General features: G+C 40.4%; 1 protein-coding gene across 3 annotated transcripts in view; it reads right to left on the bottom strand.

Moving 5' to 3' along the window:
- Positions 1-15,352, bottom strand: part of ARHGEF3 (Rho guanine nucleotide exchange factor 3) — a 321,423-nt gene that overhangs the window by 28,885 nt on the left and 277,186 nt on the right. Inside the window, exon 1 of one of the 3 annotated variants that reach the window (XM_063426888.1) lies at positions 8,965-9,258. The exons of the other annotated variants lie outside the window; for them this stretch is intronic. Coding sequence (XP_063282958.1) covers positions 8,965-9,060 — 96 coding nt within the window. The 5' untranslated portion in view covers positions 9,061-9,258. Of the gene's footprint in view, positions 1-8,964; positions 9,259-15,352 lie in introns of those variants that run through there. 3 annotated transcript variants of the gene reach the window in all.

The raw sequence follows: 15,352 nt of genomic DNA, 5'->3' as shown, positions 1-15,352 counted from the left end.
AATGGCTGAACTAGGATTGTGTGACATTTGATAATTGTCCTTCCTACAAAGACCACAAAGGAGGTGGCACGCAAGTTCAGCAATAAATGTCAAACACCTTGTTGGGCGGAAATCTGTTCAAGAATGAGGCCAGAGGCAATGTTTCAAATTCACAGAACAGCATAGTGTTGAGAATCACACAATTACCAGCCACACCTGCCCAAAAATGTTAATCAAAAAATAACATGGATTTCCAATGGCTTTCATTTTCGGAGCTATAAAAATGAAATCTCCCACGAAGGGTCCCTTTAAGAGCAGCTATTTTCCAGGGTTCTGAGTGCTATAATAAGAGATTAGACAGGAGAACTAGGCATTTGTTAAAAAGCAGCAACTGCAGCCATAACAGCTTCATCTAAATTAAGCTGTTATGGTGCCAAGAGGTCCCTGGCACTGGCTTGAACGGTTTAACCCCAAGGTCTGTGTTCCAGCAACAAACCTCCCTGCCCCTCTGCCCTTTCGTTTTCTAAAGTTCTCTTACAGTCAGAGCAGTCAGCTGACGCTTTCAGCCAGTCAGTGAATCCTCATTCTAAAAAAACCTTACCTTTTTCAAGCCCATTTTATGAATAGGGATTCACTGATTGGCTGAGAGTGTCAGCTGACCACTCTAAGCCAATCAGCAACGCCACTGATGGATTCTGCAACAGCCTTTCAATTTTAGAGAGTTTTAGAAAACAGAAGGGCAGAGAGGCAGGGACTTTCGGTGATGAAACACAGACTTTAGGGATAAACCATTCACCATACCAAGGTAAGTCAGCGCCAGACATCTCTTGGCACCATAAAAACTTAATTTCACTGAAGTTGTTATGGTGCCCGGAGTGTTCCTCTAAGAGTCGAATCAAAGGACACCAGATTACCCTATTACCACCAGGCAGCTGACCCAACCTATGATACACTGTTGTGATTTTGTTATTTAACAATATTAACAATATATTATATACAATATAATGTTACAATATACAATATATATATACAAATATCTACACCCAAATATCTACACCAACAGAGTTGTGGTGGGGAAAAAAGTGTGGATGAAAACCCCTTCCATCTGAAGTAAGTGGATAGTTAATACATTGCTAAACACAAATACACACACCAGTCAAGCTATAAGACTTGCTTTTCCCACAGAAATCTAACTTTAACAGTGCTCTCACTACTGCAAAGGATCGTGGGTAGGCGTATGCAAATGAGCTCAACAAAGAACCACATTTTTGCCTCATAATTCTCTGTATAAACTTTATACATGAATTCCTTGGAGTATGTGTCTGCTATTTTATATATATATACACACACACATACATATATACACACACATACACACTCCTACTGCATAAAAATCTGTCTCGTCCCTATTCTTTTAATGAGATAAAGTAGAATGGTGACCTTTTGGCAATGAAAATATGTATATGATTCAGCCAATGTTCCCAGACCGCTTGCTGGCCGACTGATAAAAACAGCTCAGAACAAACTATGGGAATCTGACTTAGGCCCTAGTGGAGGGGAATTCATGTACACAGAAAAAACAATGTTTAGAATATTGATGTAATTTAATTTTCTTTGCTTAGCAAACACAATCTGTAATATATACTTTTTTGTAAAAACAACCCCTTACTGCTATTTCACCGTTACTTATTACTTTTTACTGAATTAAAACATCAGGGTTTCATAACACAAGGACCCAAGTGATGGTTCACTTTCCTTTAGCCCAAATGATGTATACTGAAATATACTGTTCAGTCCAAAGGCATTGGGATATTAACGGTCTCTGTAATTCTAGGTCCCAAGACCTGCTGGTGTTGGAACAGGCTGCACTGACAACATGTACTGGGTGAGGCAGTGATTTAAAGGGCTAATCCAACCACCATGACCATTTCAGTCATTTGAAGTGGTCATGGTGGTAAGAGTTAGTATGTACAGTGGTTCAACTTGAAACACCACACATACCAATATATTTTTAATTAGGTGCTGGTTGCACCCCTAGAAGTGCCTCCCCATACCAGCCCAGAGCACGCTCATGCACTCAGAGCCAGTGCATTGGTCCAAACACAGGCATCTCTACGAGCCCAAGTGACATTAATAGGGGGCACTGCCCGGCACTGGATTTCAGGTAAGTAAAACCTTTTATTACAGTGTTTATAGTGCACTGAAAGTGGTGACCCTCTCCACAATGCCTAGTAGGGTCTATTACACCTCAATGCCCCATCTCTCATAAGGGTTATAGTAACACTTTAATTGAAGGTTCATGCGTAACAGGAAGCACTGAGAGAAAAATATACTACATCACCAGGCAATTAGATCCCTCTCAATAGGTAGGTTGTTTAAATGGAAATCTTGTGACCATGATTTCTCTAAAGCGAATGTGAAGGCATCCCAGAAACCTTTCCTTCACCCCTGTTGTTTCCTGGCAATATAAGGTGATATCCTTTCACCAAAATGTTTGCACTGTATGAATTGCCATACAAATGAAACACTGAAGGTTACAACACAACAACCCACAGCTTAAGAAACAACCAAACGAACACATACAGAAACTAAGCACACTGTGCTTTGACAAATGATCGTAACAATGGTATTTCACTTGCTAAATACCCAGACAAACAATAGACTAGGGAGCTATGCAAGACATTTAAGAAATGTTAAATAGTTACCCAGACAAACTGGAAGAGGAACATACCAGGGATAAGGTGCTACTTGACAAAGAAATAATTATTGAGAATAGTTAGAAGAAGAATATGTCCTGTAAAAGAAAATGTTAAATAATGATTCAAGAATATTACATGTTAAGCAGCATATGTTTCAAAGTTATTCGGTACCATCAATGCAGTAAGAACATCCCTTTCCGTCCAAGAACCCTGGAGGTAGCTTTACAACCACATAGAATATTGTTTTGTAGACTAGGCCCTAGCCTAGTCTACAAATTACCAACTGGATGAGAAAACCAATTGGCGTTGTGATATTAATACAACCAGGAAGAGAAGCCCATGATGTTAAACGTTGCACTTACAAAACGAATTAGAACCCACAGCTGTACTCTGCCCAGCCATTACCAATTTTCACTAATGCAGTTTTAGCACTTCAGGATACCTACTTAGCAGTGTTCTCCACACAATACATACTGAAAACTCCAAAGTAATTGGTTTTACACAACCAAAGCATTAATATGACATTTAAATCTATCAAACATGTAGCAAGACCAACACTGACACTCATATACAGTTGGCGTGAGGCCTAAAAGATGATGATGGTTAAAACAGCCAGCCCCTCTATAAGCAGGAAGTATTATCTCCTAAAATTTCTGCAGCCAGCCTCCCTACAAGGAAGAGGCGGGATACATTATCTCTGAAGCTCAAGGCAGCCAGCCTCTCCTCAGGGAAGAACCAGGAAACTTTACCCCCCAAGCTCACTGCAGCCAGCCTCTCTACAGGAAAACATTATCTTTCCATTTTTGGCACAAAGACACTGTTAATAATTCATAGATATGTCCTTTCATACACTTTCTCCCCCAGATACAGATTGTAACATTATGTATACAACAGGCTATTTAATCATTTATCTTGGCTCATTTTATAAATTTAGCATATTTTGAGTAGATTACAATAAAAATCACCAAATATTTGCCAAATTCACCAGGGAATTCTCATGATGTCATTGTGTATTTATCCTAAACTGAGAGAGTTCACAATTGCTATATAAGTAAATAGAGAAACAAATAGAATGGAGCCACCATCTGATTTCACAGCCTTCCACGGTCTAAGGTAGAGGTCAAGGAATTATTGCATTTCCAAAAATGTACTGGTAACTGTCCTAAATACAAGTATTCATTTTCTGCTTACACACACAGAAATTAGAAGAAAAACTAAATACTACAAATTATCCAAAACACAACAACACTTTCAATAAAGCCTTCAATAAATAAGCAGATAAAGATTTACATGTTTTGTGAAAAATTCTATAAATCAATATTAGTTCATTGTACATTATTCTAATTATGGGTATAATTTAAACAGTCAAAGAAGTAAAAAAAAAGATTGCTTTAAGGATAAAACACACATATTTGTTGAATCGCATAGGGTGTATAGATGGAATTAGCCTTATTTTAAGGTCTCGTACAATTACCCTGCAAATTTGTCTGGTAAAACGAGGTACCATACACAGAATGTCCACTGGGAAATAATGGTTGGTTTGGAACCAATTAACGTACATCTAATTACAGTTTGCTTTGTGGTGTTATTGTTGTTTAAAGGGAGGTTAGATGGGTTCACAGATTATCGGGTTTTCTGTATTTTACTGCTTTCCAAACTGCTCTGATCAGCCATGACCAGAAGATAATTAGCAGCTGAAAGCTGTTTGAAGTGCTTCTAGCAGTTGATAAAGCTGACTTATTCCCATTCTTAAGAATACCAACACTCCTCTGCAGGACTATAAAATGTGCTTAGAAATTGAATTACGTATTATAATTTGTAATAATTTTCCTAATCACACTGGGGGGAAAAGTTTAAACTCCACTCCTTCCCAAAAACAGTTATTTAATCAGTGAGTGAGAAGCTACAGCGGCTTCCAAAACGGCAAGTTAAGATCATTAAAAGCAGATGTCCTGCTTTTTCAGCAGACTACAACAACAGACTACATTCAGAGTATTTCAATTGTAGCATGAACACTACACGTTTAGTTTATTATTTTCATAGATTTTGACTATGACTCCTAAACAAGCAATTGCTATTCTACAAATCAGCATCCGCTTGAGTCTTTTAAAAAATTAGATGATGTCCCAATGTAACTTTTGAGAATGAGGTCAATTGCAACTGTCCACACAAAAACATGAATGACAAAATAAAAAGACTAATCATCTAAATTATTTTGTTGTTGTTTTAATTTGTCTTTAACGTTTTAAATGAAGCTTTGAATCAACCCTTAAGACCCCCAGCAGTGCAGGCTTGAAGTTCTGAGTGGGGATCAATTAGATGTTCAGTCAAACTGACAGATCCCTCTGTTCTCAAGATAATAGACTGGAATGGTCCATCAGTAGATAGATCTTCAGAAGAGTTCTCTTGAACCAATTGCCTTTACCAAAATACCACACAGTGTAACCTGTCAGGACAGACACAGATGGCGGAAAGAATGGCTAAAGAAAAGTCTCAAGAAACAACTAGGAATCTAGCTTTATTAAGCATGGGTTGCAGGAAGTTGGGAACAAAATGTAATATTATTAAAATTTTGGTACTTCGATGCAAACATGCAAAGGAAAAGAAATATTCGTTATTAGGCCTTCTATGGAAATGTGCATGTTGCCTAAAATCAATCTAATAACAATAACTATAAAATCTATGAATGTTGTATACATTCACATAAAGAAATCAAGGACACTGGGAAAGATTGTGTGTTTGACTGTAGGAATGAAATTGCTTTGGTAAAAGGTCCAGACTCAGATTTAGTGGCAAGCATGAAAATCCTTTGTTATTCTTTGACTCATCTATGAGCTTGAAAATGTGCCTTATGTTTTCTTCCAATAAATACACTATTAATAGAAAAATGATTGAATGCTAAGAGCGAGTGCGGCCTGACCTCTTTAAGTTCCATGAAATGTGATGAATGAAATATCCTTCTGCGCTGTGTAACGAATGTTCGAGTAATTTCTCCTTTTTGAATTGTGATGAATGCGGCTACTAGCTAGTCATTAGGACTTGAACAATATATGTATTCTATTTTAAGAATTTCCATTTACTCTGGATATTGACTTCTCTCACCTCTATCAACCATTCGTTGCCCGCTTGCTGAGCAAAATGTTGGAAGTAGGTTTCCTTACTTTGCGGATGTATGCAGAGTCTACTGCCTAAATAATATGCCTACTCCCTGTACTTATTTTATAATTAAACTATTTATATATGTCAGATGAAAAGAACAAATCCAAAAGACTTGACGATGGAGCTACAATTCATTTTGTAATAATTATGCCAGTTTATCATTGCAGATCATTCCTTTTAGAGTACTGTATTATGCCTATAATAGTTATTTTTGTCTCAGACCCTTAGAAGAACATTTCTGCTCCCGTCCATTTTTTTTTAAACGTTAATTACATTTTTCTGCCTTTTTTGCAGTCGATGCTAGCTATTCCATTAGCCATAAGAATTGCCTGTTTGCTGGAATAGTGGCTTAGCTTGTGAAGAAAGATGAAAGAAGCTACGCTAATAATTTATTATTAATCAATTATATCAGTGAGGTTTGCCAAGTTGGCATGAGAGGGTCTGCTTGATTTGTGTCTTATTCTCTGTCTGCAAGGTGGGGTTTTTTTTTTTTTGGAACGGAACGTAATTTTCAAAGTGTTGGAATTCTGCCTTCTTGGCTGAAAATGCCTCTTGAAAGGCTGACAAAACCTGTTGAACCCTGGGATATTTTGGCAGCTGCTACATGGCTACAAGTGCTTGAATAAAAACAAAGGTCAGTCTTTTTCCAAAAGTGATTATATATCAGAATCATCTCTCCCCTCTAAATGTAGGGAGTTCGCAAGAAACAAAAAAAAAAAACACAGCACGTCTGACAACCTATTGTTTAGGAAACCTGCATGGGAATTGGGAGGGGAAGGTGGGAGTGCGAGTCTTGGAAATAGGCCATAGTTTAAAATAAAACATCGTCTAAAAATGCAAAACCACTCGTAATTCAGATCCAAACTCATAATTGAGTTACAAAAATGATACATCATTATAGATATATTACATGGTCTGCCGGTTACTTTGACCATATTATGTTTTAAAAGGCTGTTGGTGCACAGATGGAAACAGCATCCATGAAATGATGCCCGATAATAAACAAAAAATAAAATACAGATGCATTGATCACCTATATGCTGGCCTGGTCTACCCGAGATTAGTGGGAGTTACACTCCTGAGTGACAAATTTAAAGATGGCAGCTGTCAATAACTGTCACCCATAAGAATAACTCCACCTAATCTGAGGCAGCACTGCGCCTTGCCTGCTCTATTTTTAGCTCTTACAAGAAAGTCCTGCACTTAACCTCTACACTACCTACTAACACCTGCATTACCCTAACACACAGCATTGTCACTAAACATTAACTCCTACACTATACGATCACTAGTCATTTATTCCTGCTCTACACTAACATTTCCACAAAATTTCACAAAACCCCTACCCTGCCTTCATGCTAACCCTGGCCTAAAAGCATCCTGCACTATGAAAGGTATATAACGACGACCAGCAAAGACCTTCAGGTCTTGTGGCTTGTTATGTGATCACACAGACTGATCAGTGCATCCTCTGTGCTGCTCTCATTAGAGGAGGAGCAATATTTTATGCCACTATTGATGTCTATTGCCTTTCCATTCACCTGAGCCAAAGCTCCCACACTCAGATAAAAGACAGCTTGCTATCTAATGGCTAAATTACTTGCAAGATAGGACTGCCCTTTGTAATGCCATCTAGATAACTAGTGCTTACAAAATAAGTTGTGGGAACTGCTCATGCCTTGTAGTATGGAAACTCAGGACAGCAGAAAAGGCGGACGCCACCATACTGACTACATGTCGCCAAACACAAAAATAGTTACAAAAGTAATCTGAATGTACCTTTCCTGGCTTATTACTTTGTTGTTATTATTATTATTAATGGTTAAAATCTCAAATTAAAGGGACACAGCGAGGAAACGTATCCACAATAAAACGAATACAGTCTGCTTAATAAGAGTAATATTTCCCTATTAGGTGCTACAGTATGAATGAGGAGCCCTACATAAGTAGACATATATACCAACCAATATATCTGTCAGCTGATCTATACAGTGTACATGTGTATACATATATAGAATAAAGCTCGTCAGAGTCATACTGACATGTAACTGCATGTGTGACTGTCATTCTCGTTTGCTAAACATATGCTGACTGTCAGTACCCTCTCTCATTATATACGGACTCCATACAGAAACACTGACAAAATATGGGACGAAAAGCAATTTCAGTGAATTTGCCCACGTATTACAATTTATTGGGGGTTCTAGGTGCACAGCCAGTGCTTTTGTAAAGACAGGTTAGAAGAGCTTGAAGCGATTGTTGCTGCAAGTAAAATCTGTCTAGCTATGTGTCCAGACAGGTCTAGCTAAAGGTTTGTAGACACCACACATTGCTGTCTTTTGCAGCCACTGAAACAGCTTTAACCCACTTGCTTCTGCACATTCCACACACCTGTAACCCACCATTAAACTATACCTAATCTCTACCTGATTGTACGTCAACACAAATTAAAAAGAAAAATAAATAATACCAAATACCTATCGCCTTAGATCACAAACTGGAAAACAATCCTAATTGGCAATAAAATAACCGCCTGGCATATCTGTATTGAGACATTATCTTAAAAATAATAATACAATGTCCTGTGAAGGGGTGACCTAAAATAGTAATGTTTTGTTTTAAAATTTGAGGATGGCACGGACAGTAGAGGCTTACATTTTAATGTGTTGTGTTCTGTTGACACTTTTCCCAACACTAATTGTTTTATAAAGCCATGGAAAAAATATCCTTTCTAAATCACTCAACTTCACAAGAATAATCCAAGGAGTTAAATATACTAAATCGAAACCAGAAACACTTGCAAAAATCTCATTGCTACAGAGCGTAATTAATTGCATTACTTAATAATATAACAATAAATGCGATTACATTGTAGCATCTCTCTAGCAACACAAGGACACAGAAACCCAGAAAACCAGAACAGAAAATCCACTAAAAGTTACAAAAAAGTAAGCAGCTCTGAATAAGACAGATACACTGGCTTTTCTACAGTATGCCACAGACCATTCATTTCATTTCCCTATGCTGATGAAAGTTTTCTCCCATTCATTTTTAATTAACTCATTTAAAAAAAAAAAAAAAAAATATTTTACTAAAACCTGTTTATATCCACAATCATCGGTTTTACCTCAATTCCATTTGTCGGATTTGTAGTGCTCTTTACTTCCAGAGTTAAATTTGCCCTCTTGACAGTAAGATAAAAAGGATAATCCTTGGCCACCATTGTGGCGTCCGGGCTGGTGGCTTCGGTGGTCACAATTAATTTGTGAGTGTTAAACCCAAAAAAGTCAAAAGTTCTGCTTCGCCTCCAGGGATCTGTGCTCTGGGAGCCAGGAGGCAAGTTGTAGACATCCACTTCTGTGCTATGGGTGTTTTCATTACACAGTTTGTCTGCTAAGCTTGAATAAGACAGGGGAGGGATAGAGACACTGTCTTTTGGAGGAAACTCTACACCACACTCAATACAGAATGCCCGCCTCCAATTGAGGGGGAGGATGTGGCTGCCAGAATACTGTACATGTGTGGAAAAAGCAGATTATTATACCTGCAAAAGATAGCTAATCTTAGAGAAGAGAAAAACAAAAAGCGTCTGACTTTGTTTAGTTACAGGAAATTGTTTGTGTGTGCTTACACCACCACAGTGCTCCGGCTGCTAGCATAACTCGTTCTCTTATAAATAGAGAAGATTTCAAACATGAAAGATCTATCACCCAAATGAAAAGAATGGTATCACAAAAAAAAAAAAATAATAGAACTATAGCAGCAATAAATTAAACTAAACTAGCCTTAGGCTAGAAGGCAATTGTAAAATAGGATCACAAATATTTTTTTATTGACTATACTATGTTAATATTTCTTATCTACAGTTCTAACAAATTACGCTTTGCTCTTTGAATTCATTGAGCATTTTCTTTTCTGTCTAACATTTAGAGAAGAATTGTCACTTCTCTAAGTTAGTGTTTACCGTGGTGAAAAAGCAGTTGTGTTTAGTAAAAAAAAATGGACTGACGCTGCATTACTGCATTGTGGGGAGCTTTGTTGCCCCAAGATGCCTCATGTGTGCACATATATGCTCATATACACTGAGGCATTCCTTTAGTAGTGCCTTACGCACACATGAGTAATGAGTGGCACTGCAGGGCCTAATCTAAATGCTGACCAGCAGGGCAGACACTTAATAATAATGATAAAAATATAAAATAAATAAATAACATATTTAGCGAGAAAAATCTCACAAGTAACAGATCCTGTTTAAAAAAAAAATCACCATAGGCACCAAAACCACTACAGCGTACTAAGTAGTTTAAGAACGGTTTGACTTTTTATCTGGGGTAAGCCGGGAGCCACCCCACACCTCCTCTCTCCCAGAAGCTCACTTAATTGCGCTAAGCAGTGCGCTGCAGGCGGTAGCTCAGGAGAGCTAACAGATTCCCAATCAGGAGCATCCGATGTTCCTTCCATCAGAGAAAATTTGTGGGGCAGGCCTTGCGGTCCCTGAGTAAGAAGTCAAAATGTTAATAAACGGTTTGACTCCTTACACTGGGGAGGGGCACCAGAGCACATCTGGCACCGTATAAATATAGTGCGCTGTAGTGGTTATGGTCCTTGGAGTGTTCCTTTAATAGTGTTCCTTCCATGATACCATCTACAGTTCAATTCATGTCCTTTATATGCATCTCATTTAAAAAAAATAAAAAATAATTAATTAGGTTCATTAATGCAGATATAAGCGACACACATTTGAGAGTACCTTGTTTTACTAATTAAGAGGGGAGGAGGTTTGTCCATATTGACTTTTTTCTGCAGGAGGGTCGCTTGGGAATTCTGTCCCTACAGGTGTCTGAGGTGTATTCAGCACTAAGCATAAGTATGGACTGTCTTTATGTAGCCATGTTGAACCAATCTGGAACAAGTCTTGTAAAACTCCTTTAGTTTAAAAGATAGAGTTTGGTGTATAGTTTAGTGACAATACTAATCTACTGCAATCAATTAACATATCAGGGTATGGCTTGTAAACACATTTAATGCACTTTGTATATAGATAATACACTTAGAGACATTATATCATTAAACAAAAAAAGCCCACACTGCCTGGATCAGCTTATGTTATCAGCTATGATACATTTTATTTGCCATCGCTGGAGCTTTTCCATTGTATCTGCCTACCTCAGCTATGTTTGATGATAATCCCATTTAAATATTATGAAGTCTGCAAACAGTACATTGTGTGTACTTTGGAAAACCAAAATAAATCAAGTTCCATAATAAAGATAAAATACATTGCACTCATACGAATGACTGTGAATATACCAGAGCCAGTGCAAACTGGCATATACAACTGGGTGTGATTTGTCGGGCATGACCCTCTGCTAAAGCTTGGTTAACCATCATACGCAATTTGAATTACTGAAAGATGCAGAGAGTAGAGTTTGTAGAACTCACAATGAGGCTGACCGCCATAGCAAGTACAGTCTCTAATCATCGGTACTGCTGAGGTTAGCTATAAAAGACAGGCTAGGCACCATAACCACATAACTGCTTTTTCGTAGTAGTTATGGTGCATGCAGTCTTTTCAGTTTATGTCAAACTATTTTAAGTCAATTTTTTACAAGCACTGAGGCTATCCTGGCACCCAGAGCCCCTCTGCCTCTGGTGAAAAAAATATTTACTTTTCACTAATGCTTTATCTTGCACATATCTGGTGTGGCGGTACCAGCCTTGCCACTGGGCATTGGAGAAGACTGATTGCCAGCCTCCTGCCATGTGACTATGGCCCCTGAGATGTATTGCCTGCTCTCCTGTACTGCTGAGGATTGCTACCCCTTAGGTGGATTTGGCTATGGAGCTTGTGTAGTGCCCTCTGTTGGTAGCAACAGTAATATGCACTACCTGAATAGCAAGACTGGTAATTTGCATATTCGGGTAGATTTGCATATCGCTAATTCTGCATGCAGGAGAGACATTTGTGTTAATTATGGTCTTCCCCACCTATTTATAAATATGTAATTATGTTATAATAAGTCACTGAATGTTGCCTGCTATGATTTGACTGTTTGTAATTTTATTGAGTTTTCACAGCAATGTTAATGTAATGACCAAATGGGCTAGTCCCAAGTAAAATAAAGATTTTGTCAGTTCTACTTCACCCTCAATTTGGAGTCCTGTCTCTTATTGGGGGAATCTGCTACAAGGGATTGCTATGCTCTGCATATTCCCTTGCTATAATCACTCCTAAGCTCTTTTAAGAGCTCGTTCCTGCTTCGCTCTGGAAGGAAGAGAGGTTCGTCCTGCGGTGGTTCTGTTGTCGGCTAGAGTGCTTGGAATCCTCAAGAAGTGCTAGGAGCATCCATCAACGGAGGTACCCAGTCGGGGTGCCAGGTGATCCGTTACATTGGTGGCAGCGGTGGGATGGCTTCCTAGCCTTGGGAAAACCAGCACTACTTCAGAGATGGAAGGCCGTGCAGTATCTCCCTTTGATGCCAGGCTCCAGCAGCGACTACAGGATGTGATGCGCAGTATGGAGTATCCTATCCCAGAGGAAAAAGAGACAGAGTGGAGGGTGGCGCTTCGTACCGATCTCTGGAAGGAGGACATCGACGAAATTCGACCCTTCCGGTTCGAGGAAATCCTGACCACTAACCAGCGCCAAGCAGAACAACTAGAGCTGCGGATGCCATTATTGGGAAACCAGCCCTCAGAGGAATGGGTAAGCGAACTGGAGACGCTAGTTGAGACTGAGGTGTGGCTGGATGATTCCTATCGGGCCCTGCGGTGGCATGCTTACAACCTCTACCCATGGCTGATCGAGTACAAGTGTATTGAGGGGGAAGACTACGATGGCCCTGGTTTGTTGTGGGATACTATTGAAACTAGTCTCTGGTTCGGAGACACCGACATTGCTCGCTTCTGGTCCATCCGAGCTGAGCGGGCAGACAACTGGGACCTTACGGAGATCGATGCCATTCAGCCAGATCTATCTTTTCTTGCCAACCGGGAGTGGGAACTAGAACAGGATTATGTTTGCCTATTCCAATGTATAACGCCGCCTGTCTCTGACATGATGGGGCTTATTGACTGTATGCCACCGGAAGCATTGAGTTTAGTTCTTCCTCCCCAGCAACCAAGCCTGTTATCAGGGGACCTTGGTACTGTACCACATATGTCCCAACCAGCACCAGAGATGGAAGATCTTATTGACTTGTCCTGGGAAGACACCCAGCTGGCAGGTGGAGATGGGACCGAGGTCTCTCTACCGGCCCTACAGGGATGCTGGGCAGTCGGCCCAGATCCCCAGCGGCAGTATGTATCCCAGGGAGCTGAAGGTGCCGTCCTTCCTCCCCAGCGGCAGTGTGTGTCCTTAGGAGAGGAGACAGTTGGTCCCTCTTCCCAGCAGTCCAGTGAGTCTCAGGGAGCCGAAGGTGCAGTCCTTCCTCCCAAGCGGCAGTGTGTGTCCTTAGGAGAGGAGACAGTTGGTCCCTCTCCCCAGCAGTCCAGTGAGTCTCAGGGAGCCGAAGGTGCAGTCCTTCCTCCCCAGCGGCAGTGTGTGTTACAGGGAGCTGAAGGTGTCGTCCTTCCTCCCCAGCAGCAGTGTGTGTCATTAGGAGAGGAGACAGTTAGTCTCTCTCCCCAGCGGCTGAAAGTATGTATGGGAGAGGAGCTTTTTACCCCCTCTCCCCAGCAGCTGAAAGTATGTATGGGAGAGGAGCTTGTTACCCCCTCTCCCCAGCAGCAGCTTAACCCACCAAGGGGAGACAGTAAGCTCCACAACAGTGCAGATGGGACCGTGGTCTCTGCACATGCACCACTAGGGGTAGGGACAGTCGGTCCTGTCCACCAGCAGCAGGGCTGTTTAGCCAAAGGGGAGACAGTCGGTCTCCCCCTCCAGCAGCAGGACTATTTAACCAAAGGGGAGACAGTCGGTCTCCCCCTCCAGCAGCAGCCCCAGATCCCGAGAGAGGAGCCTACCAACTCTTCTTTTCAGCATGGCTCCAACCAGGCTACTCCCGTGGTAGCGCTGGCACTCAGCAACCCACCAAGGCAGCCTATCAGTACCCCACACAGCCTTGTTGAGGCACCTGGACATGGACGAGCTAATCTTTTACCCAGGTGTAGTAACCATGTATTGTGGGTAGGCTGTATTACTGTTTGTGCTTTGTGGGTGGGTTGCTGGACTTACCAGGGCACTGACCGGCAGGAGGTCAGATACCCTGTTAGTCTGTTTGGAAAAGGGGAGAAATGTGGCGGTACCAGCCTTGCCACTGGGCATTGGAGAAGACTGATTGCCAGCCTCCTGCCATGTGACTATGGCCCCTGAGATGTATTGCCTGCTCTCCTGTACTGCTGAGGATTGCTACCCCTTAGGTGGATTTGGCTATGGAGCTTGTGTAGTGCCCTCTGTTGGTAGCAACAGTAATATGCACTACCTGAATAGCAAGACTGGTAATTTGCATATTCGGGTAGATTTGCATATCGCTAATTCTGCATGCAGGAGAGACATTTGTGTTAATTATGGTCTTCCCCACCTATTTATAAATATGTAATTATGTTATAATAAGTCACTGAATGTTGCCTGCTATGATTTGACTGTTTGTAATTTTATTGAGTTTTCACAGCAATGTTAATGTAATGACCAAATGGGCTAGTCCCAAGTAAAATAAAGATTTTGTCAGTTCTACTTCACCCTCAATTTGGAGTCCTGTCTCTTATTGGGGGAATCTGCTACAAGGGATTGCTATGCTCTGCATATTCCCTTGCTATAATCACTCCTAAGCTCTTTTAAGAGCTCGTTCCTGCTTCGCTCTGGAAGGAAGAGAGGTTCGTCCTGCGGTGGTTCTGTTGTCGGCTAGAGTGCTTGGAATCCTCAAGAAGTGCTAGGAGCATCCATCAACGGAGGTACCCAGTCGGGGTGCCAGGTGATCCGTTACATCTGGATATATATGATAGGCTATGAGTGCCTGGGACTGCCTTCAAACACTTTCGGCATCATAGCATTATGTTTTTTTATCAGAATAAACTTCAATCAGAAAATTATTAATTGCATAAAAAAGTAAACAAACCAACACTATACTTTTACACGTAATCTTAATATACACTCTTTGATTTACTAATAAATTATAATGTGCATTTTTCTTTAATTAAATCAACAATTTTGAAGATATCTAAAAGAGAGAGAAATCTTGGTGCTGGTGAAACACAAAACAATCACATAGAATCCATCACTAAACAAAGTTAACTAATTGCAAGCACTAAAGAGAATTCCCTCTAGCGATCAGCAAACACTGTAAGAATTAGTCACAGCAGGTTAGTAAATCCCTGCAGGGATATTTAGTGTTGATGTCGGGAGACCAAAAAATGCCGCCAATGGAATTACTGTGTGTTTTGTTATTTAACGTCACTTGCGAAGATACAACATGTTCAATAACAACACGTCTATCTGTACAATTTACACCCACAGAAATCTATGGAGAAATCCAAAAACAAACCTTCTGATGGGAGATAAAATGACAGAAAACACA

This window comes from Pelobates fuscus, chromosome 7 (assembly GCF_036172605.1).
Source record: "Pelobates fuscus isolate aPelFus1 chromosome 7, aPelFus1.pri, whole genome shotgun sequence".
NCBI lineage: Eukaryota > Metazoa > Chordata > Amphibia > Anura > Pelobatidae > Pelobates > Pelobates fuscus.
Note: the sequence above shows the minus strand (reverse complement) of the source record. Positions and strands in the feature narration are given on the sequence as shown.